This window comes from Sceloporus occidentalis, unplaced genomic scaffold, assembly GCF_023333645.1.
Source record: "Sceloporus occidentalis isolate IW3139 unplaced genomic scaffold, rSceOcc1.0.p SCAF_4, whole genome shotgun sequence".
In the NCBI taxonomy this organism is placed as follows: Eukaryota; Metazoa; Chordata; class Lepidosauria; order Squamata; family Phrynosomatidae; genus Sceloporus; species Sceloporus occidentalis.
Window position 1 is genome coordinate 156,778,980 of NW_028316984.1, and position 12,858 is coordinate 156,791,837.

At 40.7% G+C, this 12,858-nt stretch overlaps 1 protein-coding gene across 14 annotated transcripts in view; it reads right to left on the reverse strand.

Annotated features, from left to right (window-relative positions):
• The window catches only part of HECTD1 (HECT domain E3 ubiquitin protein ligase 1), a 76,816-nt gene that overhangs the window by 43,534 nt on the left and 20,424 nt on the right, over positions 1–12,858 (reverse strand). For 6 of the 14 annotated variants that reach the window (XM_089522064.1, XM_089522062.1, XM_089522067.1 and 3 more), the window contains exons 6-14: positions 12,274–12,562; positions 11,741–11,817; positions 11,543–11,641; positions 10,043–10,157; positions 7,657–7,831; positions 4,867–5,005; positions 3,457–3,627; positions 2,094–2,316; positions 1,964–2,008 (exon numbers count right to left, since the gene is read on the reverse strand). In XM_089522064.1, the coding sequence (XP_089378190.1) occupies positions 1,964–2,008; positions 2,094–2,316; positions 3,457–3,627; positions 4,867–5,005; positions 7,657–7,831; positions 10,043–10,157; positions 11,543–11,641; positions 11,741–11,817; positions 12,274–12,562 (1,333 nt within the window). The remainder of the gene's footprint in view (positions 1–1,963; positions 2,009–2,093; positions 2,317–3,456; positions 3,628–4,866; positions 5,006–7,656; positions 7,832–10,042; positions 10,158–11,542; positions 11,642–11,740; positions 11,818–12,273; positions 12,563–12,858) is intronic. The other 8 variants (XM_089522075.1, XM_089522071.1, XM_089522074.1 and 5 more) reach the window with 3 other exon arrangements.

Consider the following 12,858-nt stretch of genomic DNA (forward strand, 5'->3'; position numbering starts at 1 on the left):
TTAAAACTAGATACATAGTTACAGAACTGTAATTATTTACTAGCCCAAGTCTAAGTATTTACAGCAACAAAGGGACAACACTGAACAATGGAAAAGGGTATTCTTTCCTCATTTGTTCTCCCTGAGTTATCTTACAGAACAGGAAGAAGTGGTTTCTTAACTTCATGATATCCATCTGAGCTACCCAGGAACCTATTCCAGAATACTTTCTACCAGTTGTTACAGCAGAGCGCCCCGCTTTAGTACCTGAACATCCTTAATTATTTTTCCCTGCTAAGAATTGGAAAGGAATTTGCTAAACTCACCCAACTCTCAGCATGGAGGTGAGAGCTTCCCATCAAAAACAATGGGGAAACACAGGATTGTAGTGCAGCTGTGGTAGACAGCTGTGTGCATCCCCTTACCCAGCAAAAAATGGAGTAGGAAAACAATAGCGAAGACTAAAGGTCCTTGATTTGGCATTCGCTGTGAACCCAGGAAAAGATAACTTCAGGCCGGTACATACTGGCCCTTTGCGACGTCCTCGTCACATGGTAGGGTTGCCTTGGGGCGCTCCACCCACACGCCCCTCAACCCTAGCATGTGGTGATGAGGGCGTAAAAATGGTGGCGCCCTGTATACATGGACGCCGCCATTGTTACCCAAGTGCCATGTGGCATCCGCACGGTGCTGCGCGGTGCTTGCGTAACCAGTGCACCAGGGCACATTGGTTACACTGCTGCCGTGGCTTAAAAAGAACCCACTTTTTGCAGGTTCTTTTTCCACTGGCGGGAAGCCATGCAGTTTGGCGGCTGCAGCTTCCCTTTGACAGAAAAACAGGCGCCGGGAAGCCAACCTTTTTGGGTGGTCTGTACCACGCCAGAGTCTACCCAAAGAGTCCTTATTACAATGAACCTGTAAACCCTGATGTATGGCTTCATATCAAAAAGCTCCAAGGGTCAGGATGTCTTTCTTAGTTATACAGACAGGAAACTGGCTTCAGCTGGTAGGTCTGGCAAAACTGGCACCTGAAATTTACATGTATAAAGAATCATTTTGACTTTGTCTTTTTGGCTACCTCTTGTTGTTTCATTCCTGCTTTCAGGTCTGATTTCAAACTTGGTTCTTTTCCCTGCTATTCTATCAGCTCTCTAGGCCATACACAGCTCAGCATCCTAATCAGTTTAAAATATGAATTGAAAAATTCATTATAATTGCTGAGATGCCAAAAGTTGATTGTAGAAAACAGATAAATGGTTATGGTTTAACAGCTCAAAACTGTTATGACAATAACTGAAATATAGCCAGCATATTCCAGTAAACTTTCGATACAAGTAAGAAAATTGATATAATTACAACAAGGAAGTTAAATAATTTCCTAATAACAAAGAACACTTTAATGTTAACAGAAAACCTTCAGATTTAAGCCCTACAACCAGCCTGCAGCATACCATCACTGGAAAAACTAAAAGCCATTTCCTGAGAATTTGAATCAAAATGTCTAATATTCAACAGGATATAGCAATTCTACATTTCACTGCACAATTTCTATATTTTACTATTATTTAAGTATTAGTTGTTGCACTAATATAAATATAAAAAATACTGAAAAGGAAACAGCAAGCAATACCCACAATATTTAAAAACTATGATGGCTTAAGTAAATAAAAACAAAAAAAGAAAAGAAAAGAAACTCTTCTAGCTCATTGTCTGTCATAGCTTTTCAGCTCAGAGAAAGCTGTACAACTTTTCACACACATGCAATTTCATTCTGCTAGATGCAAGCCACATCATCATTCCAACTTGCTTTGCCTGGAATGCAATTTATTATCACTACACATTGCCTTTAATGACTGTTTGACTAATATTAGTATGCATGGAAAGGGATGAAGACAAAATGAAGCTAAGATGTTCACTGAACACAGTTACTAGGTAGTAAGTTACTGTCACATGCTAGTTGACAAAGGCATCACAAGAAACTGACCACCTTCCACCTGTTTACATCCTTTACTATTTAGTGAGGCAATTCCTGTAAAATAAAACATCTCAAAATCAAATATGTAAAATGCAACATTCTGATCTCTTTAAAATATGAATTGAGAACAAAACTATACCTGAACTATCAGATCCTCCTTCAGGACTCCCACTGGAATACATTGTAGCTAGCTTTCCATCCAAGATAAATCTGAACCATCCATTGCTACCATTTGAAAGTTCCAAGGCTGCAGCATCACTCCAAATATACAAGCAATCCCTTCCCCTAATGATTGACCAGTCTCTCCAGTGATACGGTTTTCCCTGTTGCAATTCTTTGGCATCTTCTTGAGGTTCATCTTCCTGTAAACCAAAGTAATTTAAACTATTTGTATAAAGAATTTCTTTATTTTCTTTTTTTAAACCTAACATTAATTGAAAACTCATGGTGACTATCTATAGCCCACATATTTGCCTCTGTCCTCAGAATTCCAGCAAGTGGTATGACAAATCTCAAAACAAACATCAGGATTAAATCAGAGTGATGATAGGAAATATAGTCCAACATATCTCAAATAGACTAGCAAAGGCAGATGTAGGAGGACTGCTCAGGATTGCAGTAAGCCCAAACAACAATAAATAAATCAACAGAAGAGCTCAGGGAGAGATCATGCCCATGGAGGAATTAAATAAACACTTTGAACTATCATGGTTTAGGAAGATAAATAAAATGTGGATCGATGAATCTGTTCTCATTATGTATCTAACCTAGAAAAATAAAGATTTCCTTTAATAAAACAACTCAGAAAATATGAGATTTTCAGAAAGAGCATTTGCCAGCTTTATGACTTCTAAACCAAAAACAAATTTATTCCAGCATAGCTAGAATACACTGTAGAACTACTGTAGATTTCAAATTTTTGAAATCAGTAGCACACTGTATTTGCTAAAACAAGACAATGTAGTTAAATACACTGAGTGGTATTCAATTAACTGTTCTTCCCAGAACAGGCCCAAAGACATTTTGCTGTCTTAGGCAGAGCAGCAAATAATGGCCTACACTCACTTAAGTCAATGAGCATAGTACCTATGCCAAGTTGTTATGGTACATGAGGCAGAAAAATCCTAAAACGACATCTCCTTCTCCTGATATTAAAATATAAAATTAAATACCTAATAATTTGCTGTCATTTCCTGATGTACAATATCTGCTGTCTGAAGAAACCATCTTACTTTATAAAAACTTTGATCATACCAAAAGCAAACCTTATATCAGTTGTTCTTTCAGTGTCTTTCCTTTACAGGTACAATGGTTAAATGCATGTGCTGCAACCACTCACTCACAAACCACAAAGTTGTGAGTTCAATACCAGCCAGGGGCTCAGGGTCAGCCTGGCATCCTTCTGAGGTTGCTAAAATGAGTAGCCAGCTTGTTGGGGACAATTCTGCTGATATTGATTAGCTCATGATTCTACACATAATACTGAAGTTATCTATTCTTACTTTCTCTGGTTTAGATTCTTCTTCATTTTCATCATCAGAAGATGGTCCTGCCAAAGTTGACACTTTACTTATTACTCCAAGTCTAGCAAGCTGGTCCAAGAAAAGGTCACCACCTTTATCCACCAAATCTCTTATGATCTGTAAGGCTAGTAAGTGGCCATCATCATCATCCTGAAAAAGTAACAGAGAAGTAAAAATAAATACAAACAACAACTTTGTGTGTATTTGTTTTACAGTTAAGGTAAATTTAATGTAACCACCAGCCACTCTGAAGTGAAAGTCAACAACTTACAGTCTTATTACTATTACTATTATTATTATTATTATTATTGAAAATATTAATATAGTTTTTTGCCAAGCAGCTTACTATACATGTGACAGTGACTGTCAGGGCAAGCTAACATGCAGGAAAGATGCTTGGCACCAGAAACTTGCTGACTCCTCTATGAACTGAGTTAGGGCTACTTCATACATTATAAAACAGCAAAAATAGATTTCTTATCCGCTATAAAGGAAACATAACCAATCACAACTTTCACAAGAATACAGGTATCATACATGGGCAACAAATGACCTCCAATCAATTCCCTTGCCCCAGAAACAAAAATCTCCAAACTATATTGTTCAAAATATAAGTTTTATTCATTTTTAAAACTTTCAGTGACTGAAATTCTACTGTAGTCCTGAATTACCAGTGTTAATTCTTCACCGTTTTTATATAATAAGTACAGTCATACCTCCACATTTGCGGGGGTTAGAGGAACAAGACCCCCACGAATGTGGAAAATCCATGAATAAGGGATAGGAGGAGGGAGAGAATCGTGCTCACGCACGCAAGTCCCACGCCTCTCTTCCAATGCATCAGATAGCTCAAGAAGCTACCTGAAGTATTGGAACACACTCCTCTCGCCACTCTTCCAAAGCCTCAGATAGCTCAAGCACTGTCTGAGGCACTGGAAAGGAGGCGGGGGACTTGCACACACATGCTTCTCTCACCCCTCTTCCAATGCCTCAGATAACTCAGGACAGCTGTCTGAAGCACTGGAAGAGAGGCAGGGGACTCGCGCACACATGCACACTTCTCTTGCCCCTCTTCTGATACCTTAGTCTCCCACCTCCCTTCCAATGCCTCAAACAGCTGGCCTGAGCTGTCTGAGGCATAGATGGAGGGGCAAGAGAAGCACATGCGCACCCTTCCTGGCTGTTTCTTCCCTTCTGGGCTTTCCACCTCGCTCCCACGGGATAAGCCCGGGAGGGAGGGAAGAGGAGGAGTGCACATGCAAATGGCAAGGGACTTGTGAATAATCAAATTCGTGAATACCAAAGCCATGAAAGTCAAGGGATGAGTGTATATTAAACTGATGCAAAATTACATCCATGGGGAGGGAGGAGGAAAATCCAAGCAATTACCTCTTGATCAAGAACAGTTGCAGTAATCTCCACTAGCACCGTAGGCAGATTATGCCCAGCATCAGAATCACAAACTTCTTTCAGAAGAGCTTCTGAACAAAAGTGAATCATTTTTCTGATGAGAGCAAGACTTGCTTTCCTTTAAAGAGAGAAAAATGGTATTATAACAATTAAAAGCTAAAATATACATTAACTAATGATTAAAAAGTTAACTGAGATTATTTATTTCTTACTACTTCCACTTAGAATCAGGTTCTGACTCTGGCCAAAGTAAGAGTCCCTCACTACAGAAGTCCTTTTTTCTACTGCCACCCATGCACTTCTACAATGTGTAAAACAATCAGCCACACCTGCATGTATCATGGACGAATATAACTGATCAACACCCAGGCCTGTAGAACCTATATTTTATTTCATTTCCCCCTCCTTTGTGTGTTTAACATCTCTCAGAAGAGGCTTAGTAATCACAAAAAAGTCTTGTCAGTCAATTATGCTGTACTACTCTCATTCTTTATTTTTTTTAAAAATAACACACTACTCTAGAAGAAAGCAGTGTGCATGTGTACATGCATAGCTAGTGATTTTATTTTTCTCACTTTGTTGTGTAAAATGTCTGGAAACCATGCTCTAAGAAGAGAGACTTAGGGAGCTGGGTATGTTCAGCATGGAGAAAGTTAAGAGGTGATATGATAGCCCTGTTTAAATATTAGAACAGATGCCATTTTGATGCTGGAGAAAGCTTGTTTTCTGCAGCTCCAGAGAACAGGACCTGGAGCAATGGATTCAAACTACAGGAAAAGATTTCACTTCAACATCAGAAAGAACTTCCTGATAGTAAGACCTGTTTGACAGTGGAACATGCTCCCTGCCTTCTTTGGAGGTTTATAAACAGAGGCTGGATGTCCATCTACTGGGGGTGCTTTGATTCTTGCACAGCAGGGAGATGGATTGGATGGCCCTTGTGGTCTCTGCCAACTCTGAGATTCTATGGCGGGGTACAGACCGCCAGGAAGACGCGGCCAGGGGCCGCCTCTCTTTTCCACATAGCTGTGCTGCAGCAACTAAATTGTGTGGCGCGGCTATGCGGAAAGCAAAGGAGAGCTGAAAAGCAGCTCCTTTTAGCACCGCTGTAAACTGCCTGCGGCAGCACGAGCATATCACTGCTATACGCGCCCATCTGGACGGCGTGCAGCAGTGACATCATCACTACATGCACTGTGTATGCAGCACTGCGCAGCAATGACATCCTGGTGACGTCCTAGGGTTGCGGGGCATCTGGAAACAGCGCCCTGAGGCAACCCTAGCACGTCGTCAGGACGTGCGAAAGGGCCCGTCTGTCCAGGGCCTACGACTCTTTAAAAAGAATCATCCAGGGCTCTGCTCCCCCCGCCCCCCCCCCCCAAGTTTCTCCTGTGTAGCAATTCTCTTAAAATGTAAAACTTTTACAATTAGCAAACTATGGGCCCAAACAGACAGGCCAAAATAAAGCTGCTTCGGGTCACTTTGGAGGTATGCTATTTAAATGACACACACATCTTAAGAGGCCAGAAGCTGCACCAAAGCTGTGTTCCAGTCCTTAGGACTGGAGTGTGGCTTTGGCGCAGCTTCCTGCCTCTTAGGACGCATGCATCATTTAAATAGCATGCCTCCAAAGTGACCTGAAGCAGCTTTATTTTGGCCTGTCTTTTCATTATGTCTATCTTTTCTATGTCTCCGACTGATGCAGTGACCGGGGATGGCGTCTCTCCTCTCGTGGCCTGTCTAGAGTCAGTAATGGGCTGGATGAGGGAAAACCGACTCAAATTGAATCCAGAGAAAACGGAGGTACTAGTGATAGGTTCCCCTGGTCCAGGAATGGCGGTGGTTCCACCTGTCCTGAACGGGGTCACGCTCCCTGTGAAGGACTCCGTGCGCAGTCTGGGAGTGCTCCTTGACTCGTCGCTTCACCTGACTGCTCAGGTGAATGTGACGGTCAGGAGCACCTGTTATCAGCTTCGGCTGATTCGCCAGCTGCGCCCATACCTGGCCCAGAGGGACCTAGAAACTGTTGTACATGCTCTGGTAACTTCGAGACTGGATTTCTGCAATGTACTCTACATGGGGCAACCCTTATACCAAACTCGGAAGCTGCAAATGGTGCAGAACATGGCAGCCCGGCTGGTCACTGGTGCTCCCAGGACCAGCCATATAACACCGGTTCTGAAAGACCTCCATTGGCTGCCCATTCGCTTCCGAGCCCAATATAAGGCGTTGGTAATCACCTATAAAGCCCTAAATGGCTTGGGCCCAGGATACCTGAAGGACCGCCTCTCCCCGTACATTCCGCCTCGCACCCTCAGAACGTCTGGGCAACAATTACTGAAGGTGCCTGGGGCTAGGTTGGCCTCCACTACACGGAGGTCATTCTCCACAGCTGCCCCAGCCCTTTGGAATACGCTGCCCACCGAGCTCCGCTCGTCTACCACCCTGGCCCAATTCAGGAAGGATTTAAAGACCTTCCTGTTCCAACAGGCATTCCCCGAATAAAATCCTGTGGGCCTCCCTCCTCTTCCGTGGCCAAGAGGATGGGCTATGGGGCTTTTGTTGGTTTTTTTCTGTATGATTACTGTTTTGTATTTTAACTCTTGTCTTGATGTGTTTTGATTGTATTTTAACCCATGTTGTAAGCCGCCCTGATTTTTAGAAGGGCGGGATATAAATAAAAATTTTATTATTTATTTATTATTATACTCCTGCTGTGAATTACAGTGCACAAATCCATATATGCACATAGATCTTCCTCCTTCTTACCTTATTGAAGGCAGCATAGTTTGTTGAAATGTTTGTGCAAACACAGGCAATAGTCTTTTCAAGTATATTGGTGCCATTTCTGGATCACCTTTGGGCTCGTTTGATTCTTCTTCATCTTTGTTTGCATCTTTTTTCTTCTTTTCATCTCCCTTGTTAACTGGACACATCCAATCACCTACAAGTTAAGATACCACTATTAATTTTTTCTTGTAACAACACAAGTTATCTTTCAGATAAAATCCAAATTATTTTCAATGAACTCGGAAGATTATTCCTTTTCTAAGTTTCATTTATTTGAGGGGAGGGAAGGTACATTCCCTATAGTTTTAGAAATTACACAAAAGTAAATCCAGAAGTTACAACAATCGCAAATGTTAGGACATTTTTATACTGTCTTCATGCTTCCATACATACAACTGCACTCTTACTCTTACTTAGCTCTTACTAAGCCATCTTCCAGGTAAAGTGAACTGGGTAGCTATGAGGAAATCAAGATTCTTTAGCCCTATGTGTGGAACTTTCTCCTCTGAAGGATCATCTGTCACCTATGCTAGTCATTTAAGGCATTAGGGAAAGACTAAGCAAGAAAGTTATACTTCCTATCCCAAAATAGAATAAAGTAGCTATAAAAATAGTCACAGCATTTTTTCAAATCTTCTTACAGAAAGGCTGCAGTTTAGCACTTGCCTAATCATGCCACTGCCAATGGCAGCATGTGCAGCTTTAGAAAGAGCTGAGACTAGACACCGCCCTGTCTAGCTGTACTGACATATTTAGTATTTGCTAATTAATTAATTAATTTGGCACCTTCTTCCCAAGATGGGAGCTAATAGTAATACTGGATAAAACAACACAATCAAAACCCACAACAATGTCAGCTACTAGAACAGAATTAAAGCACAATTTACAACAATTACAAAACAGATCCCTAAGAAAACAAAGTCAATCAATTGCCCCAAACCTGCCTAAATCAAAATCCTTAACTGCTGGCAGATAGACAACAGGCAAGGACCCAGCCTAGCCTCCCATAGAAGAGTTCCAAAGCATGGAACAGCCACTGAGAAAGCCTTCTCGCTCTTTCCCAAAGATGCTGAGAGTGGAGGACCATTCCCTAGCGATCTCAAAACCTGGTAAGGTTTCCAATGGCCTGGGTACAAGTCCTTCATAGCTCATCACCAGCACTTTGCCCTGTGCCCAGGAACAGAGTGGTTGCCAGTGAAGCTGTTGCAGTAAAGTAGTGTCTTCATTTAATTCATTTAATGTAACACAAAAAATCTGAGAGTACACCAAAGACTTAAATTCTTTTACCACAATTGAACACATGTAAATGTCACTTCTGGGTGAAAATACATTACAAAATATATTTGTGTATAAGTCGACCTCATGTATAAGTCGAGGGCAGTTTTGAGGGCCAAAATAATGGATTTTTATATGACCCATGGATAAGTCAAGGGTCAAACATTGGAGCATGTTACAAAAGCTCTAAAGGGGGAAACAAAGCACCACTTCCCTCCCTACATCTCCTTCTCTGGACCTCTCCCAAGGGTCATAGTCTTGCCATGGAAAATGGGGAAACAAGCCTGGGCTTGCTCTCTCTCTTCCTTTTACCACCAGCATTTCCAGGCTCATGGCTTGCAAAACAGGGTCAAACCCGTCCTCTCTTCCCGTTACCAAAAGCACCTCCAAGGCTCATGACTTGCAAATCAGGGTACAGACCTCTCTCTTTCTCTCTCTGCCCTTCACCCCCAGGATTTCTAAGGCTCATGGCTTGCAAAACGGGGTACAGACCTCTCTCTTTCTCTCTGCCCTTAACCTCAGAATTTCCAAGGCTCGTGGCTTGCAAAAGGAGATACAGACATGGGCATACTCTCTCTCTGTCCCTTGCCTCAGCATCTGTTTGTTAGCTCTGGCTGTGAGGAAAGACTGAGGGATAACCCAGAGAGAGAGAGAGAGAGAAAGAGAGAGAGAGAAGAGCATGCCAGGACTCAAATGGGGAGCTGTTTAAAGAGCCCTGGCTACAGAGGAAAGTGGGCACTTCTTTTAGGAACTTTACAAGCAGTAGTAACTTATTGCCCCATATACAAAACTATCCATGATTCTGGAGTCCATTTTGGGGCATAAATTTCGCAACTTACAGTCAAGTATATACAGTGGTTCAGTCTCTGTTCTGAAGTAGTCAATGTAAAGGCAGAGAGACTTCATTTTATTTACCTGAACAAGAAAAATTTACACAGCAACACAACTGAACATCTCAACATTTCAGCAGTGAAACTGCTGGTTTTTAAAGTAAATGCTAGCCTAACAAAGAGGTGGAGTTCTTCTCATATTTAAATTAAATCACTGATTTATTCTTAAGAAAATTAGATAGGTGACACTTTATACTAACCAGGAGATTGGAGAATGGCCACTACTTCACTGTGTCCTCTTTCACGAGCCTTGTCCAAAGGAGTCTTTCCATCCTCATCTCTCAAATCTGGATTGGCACCATGACGCAAGAGAGTCTAAAACAAATTAATGTTTAATTATGAAAATTATTTAATTGAAGAACTAGTCAATAATGTATGGCTTGCATTCCTACAAAAACACACACACACAGATTTTAAAGAGTTGCCTACAAAAACAGCAGAACAAAAATCCAGAATGTATGGATACATGGGGCCTGAATACCCTAAAAGTACCAGATCCCATCAGATCTTGGAAGATGAGCAGAGTCAGCTCTAGTTACTATGTAATTAAATAGGAGACTGTCAATGAACACCAGGTACTGTAAGCTAAATTTCAGAGGAAGGAACTGGTAAGACCAAATCTAAGTATTCTTTGTCTAAGAAAACTCGAGAAAATACATGGGGTCACCGTAAGTCAACAGGCAATTTGAAGGCAGGCAGGCAGGCACACACACACACACAAAGATACTGGATGTCAGGAAAGAGTTGTGCTCCTGTGCATTTCAACATCATGAACATCAGCCACAGGCAGACACTCCTCTAAAATGAAGATGCAGAAGCTTTTCAGTTTAAATGGTCAGTGTTGACTCAGACCCAAGAGACATGTTAGCACAAATATACACTCCTCAATGCACACAGATGATAAAGTCCCTTCTCCCTGTCTTCCAGAGATCTAGCACTCATGCACACAGTATCAGAAAAAACAGTAATCTATGAGAACAAGCTTTCTTCTTTGAGGAAAGTGAGTGGGGCTCTGCCAATTTCAGGGATACACTGGGAGAGCCTAGGAGTCACATGTTGTACACCTCTGCCCTGAACTAAGATTTGGGATACTGTGAATAAGATCTGTCACAAAAGTTTCCTCTTTACTTCTGTTCTCAGGGGCACAATTCCTTTTCCCTTGGACATCATAGTGAACTAATTTGATTCAAACCAGAACATTCTGTTTTGAGTGATTGCTCCAAACCAGATACAATCCACACCATGGTTTGTTGTTTCAGAAAGCATAGTAGAACACAAAGGTTCCATTCAATCAGAAACTATGGAATGATATCTTTATTCTATGCCGGGAGGATGTGCCTGCATGCATTCTATGATTCTGAGTTGTATATAAACAATACAAAACTATTCCAAAGGGAGATCATTGCCATTCCTCACTATCATATGAACTTAATATCTTGTACACATTCAGTACAGAACGCAGGTTTTAGTATTTTTACACTATAGCCAGATAGCACTCATGCTAAATTCAAACATGTCTCATTAGAAGAAATATTAGTATTCTTTACCCTCCTTCTTTCTGCACCCTTCACATTTTCTGAATTCATTCAATGGTGTAGCAGACATTTGTTGAGGCAGGAAAGGGCTTTTTGAAATCAGAGTAATTTATTTGAATTTTTGTTTTATTAAATTATGGAATTAATGGATACGATTAAAATTACCTTTGCTACCTGAGGCCTTCCAAAACATGCTGCATAATGTAAGGATGATGACCTTTGACCCCTATTAACATCAGCACCTCGTTCACAGAGAAATTCAACCTGTTCACAGAAGAAAAATGGCTTATTTTTATTTTATACATTTTCTTTAATGCAAGAATAAAAATAAAATATTGAACCATCATTCTTTTTCTTGTTTACCATTTCTTGAGTTCCAAAAGCAGAGGCCCAATTTAAGAGTGTCTGTCCTACATCATCCATAAAATTTACTTCAAATGCTGGAAAGAAAGAAAAAACATTCTCAAGTCCCAATACAGTTGCTACAATCATATAATGAGCACAATAAGTCTCAGCATTCCACCCAAACAAACCTCTAAACATTTTTTTCAGCTTAAGACATTCAAGTACTACAATTTTTCAAATGTTTTTATTTATAGGAGGGGCTACATTATACAGAAAAACAATGTTTAAAATCAACTAGAAAATTATTACAGGTAGAATTCTGTTGATGCACTATGCTACCACGTACTTTTTCATCCCGTGATTGTATTGAAGACAGAAAGCAAACTATTGGTCAGCTCCAAGCAGCATGTTTCTTTAGTGTCTTCATGACTGCTTTACCCCATGGTCTTTTTCATCCAGCTGTCATTACCTAGTTATCTAGATTTGGCTAGTCCAGCAAATATCCAACAAATCCAAATTTGTTGGAAGTCCAACAAATATCTTTTGCCTACCTCCTGTGTCAATGGCATCTATTAGGGCATCAGTATCTTTGCTGCGGATGCAATCTATCAGCTGCCGATGGGAACGCTCCCCAGTGCTATCCAGTCTACGCAAGCCAGGGATTCTGCCTGTGGATCCAGCACTAGACTTTGGCAAAGCTTTCCGTCCTTCAAACAGCAGCACCAAAAGAAGATCTACCAAACGCATGGTATCAAGTACACATCTTTCATCACCCTGCAATGCACTCTCTATAGAATCTGGAAGCTCAGATCTTAGAAGATCCTGGAAATAATTAAAAGTCTGAACAATAAAAATATACAGGACTTTAGAAAATCCAATGAGAAAGGATTACATCTCCACATGAAAAAGCTGAATTTTAATAAATATAATTCAACTTCAGGTATAACAGCAAAAGACAATACTTTAAAAAATTTAAAATACAAACCTACATAATTTTTTATAGCACTAAGACCTATTTTTAATACTTGATCTTTAGAAGACTAATAAAAATAGAAGACAAAAATATTTTAAAAATACCTGCCTCAATCCTCAAATGGGAGAGGCGGGATACAAGTACATATTTTATATTATTATTA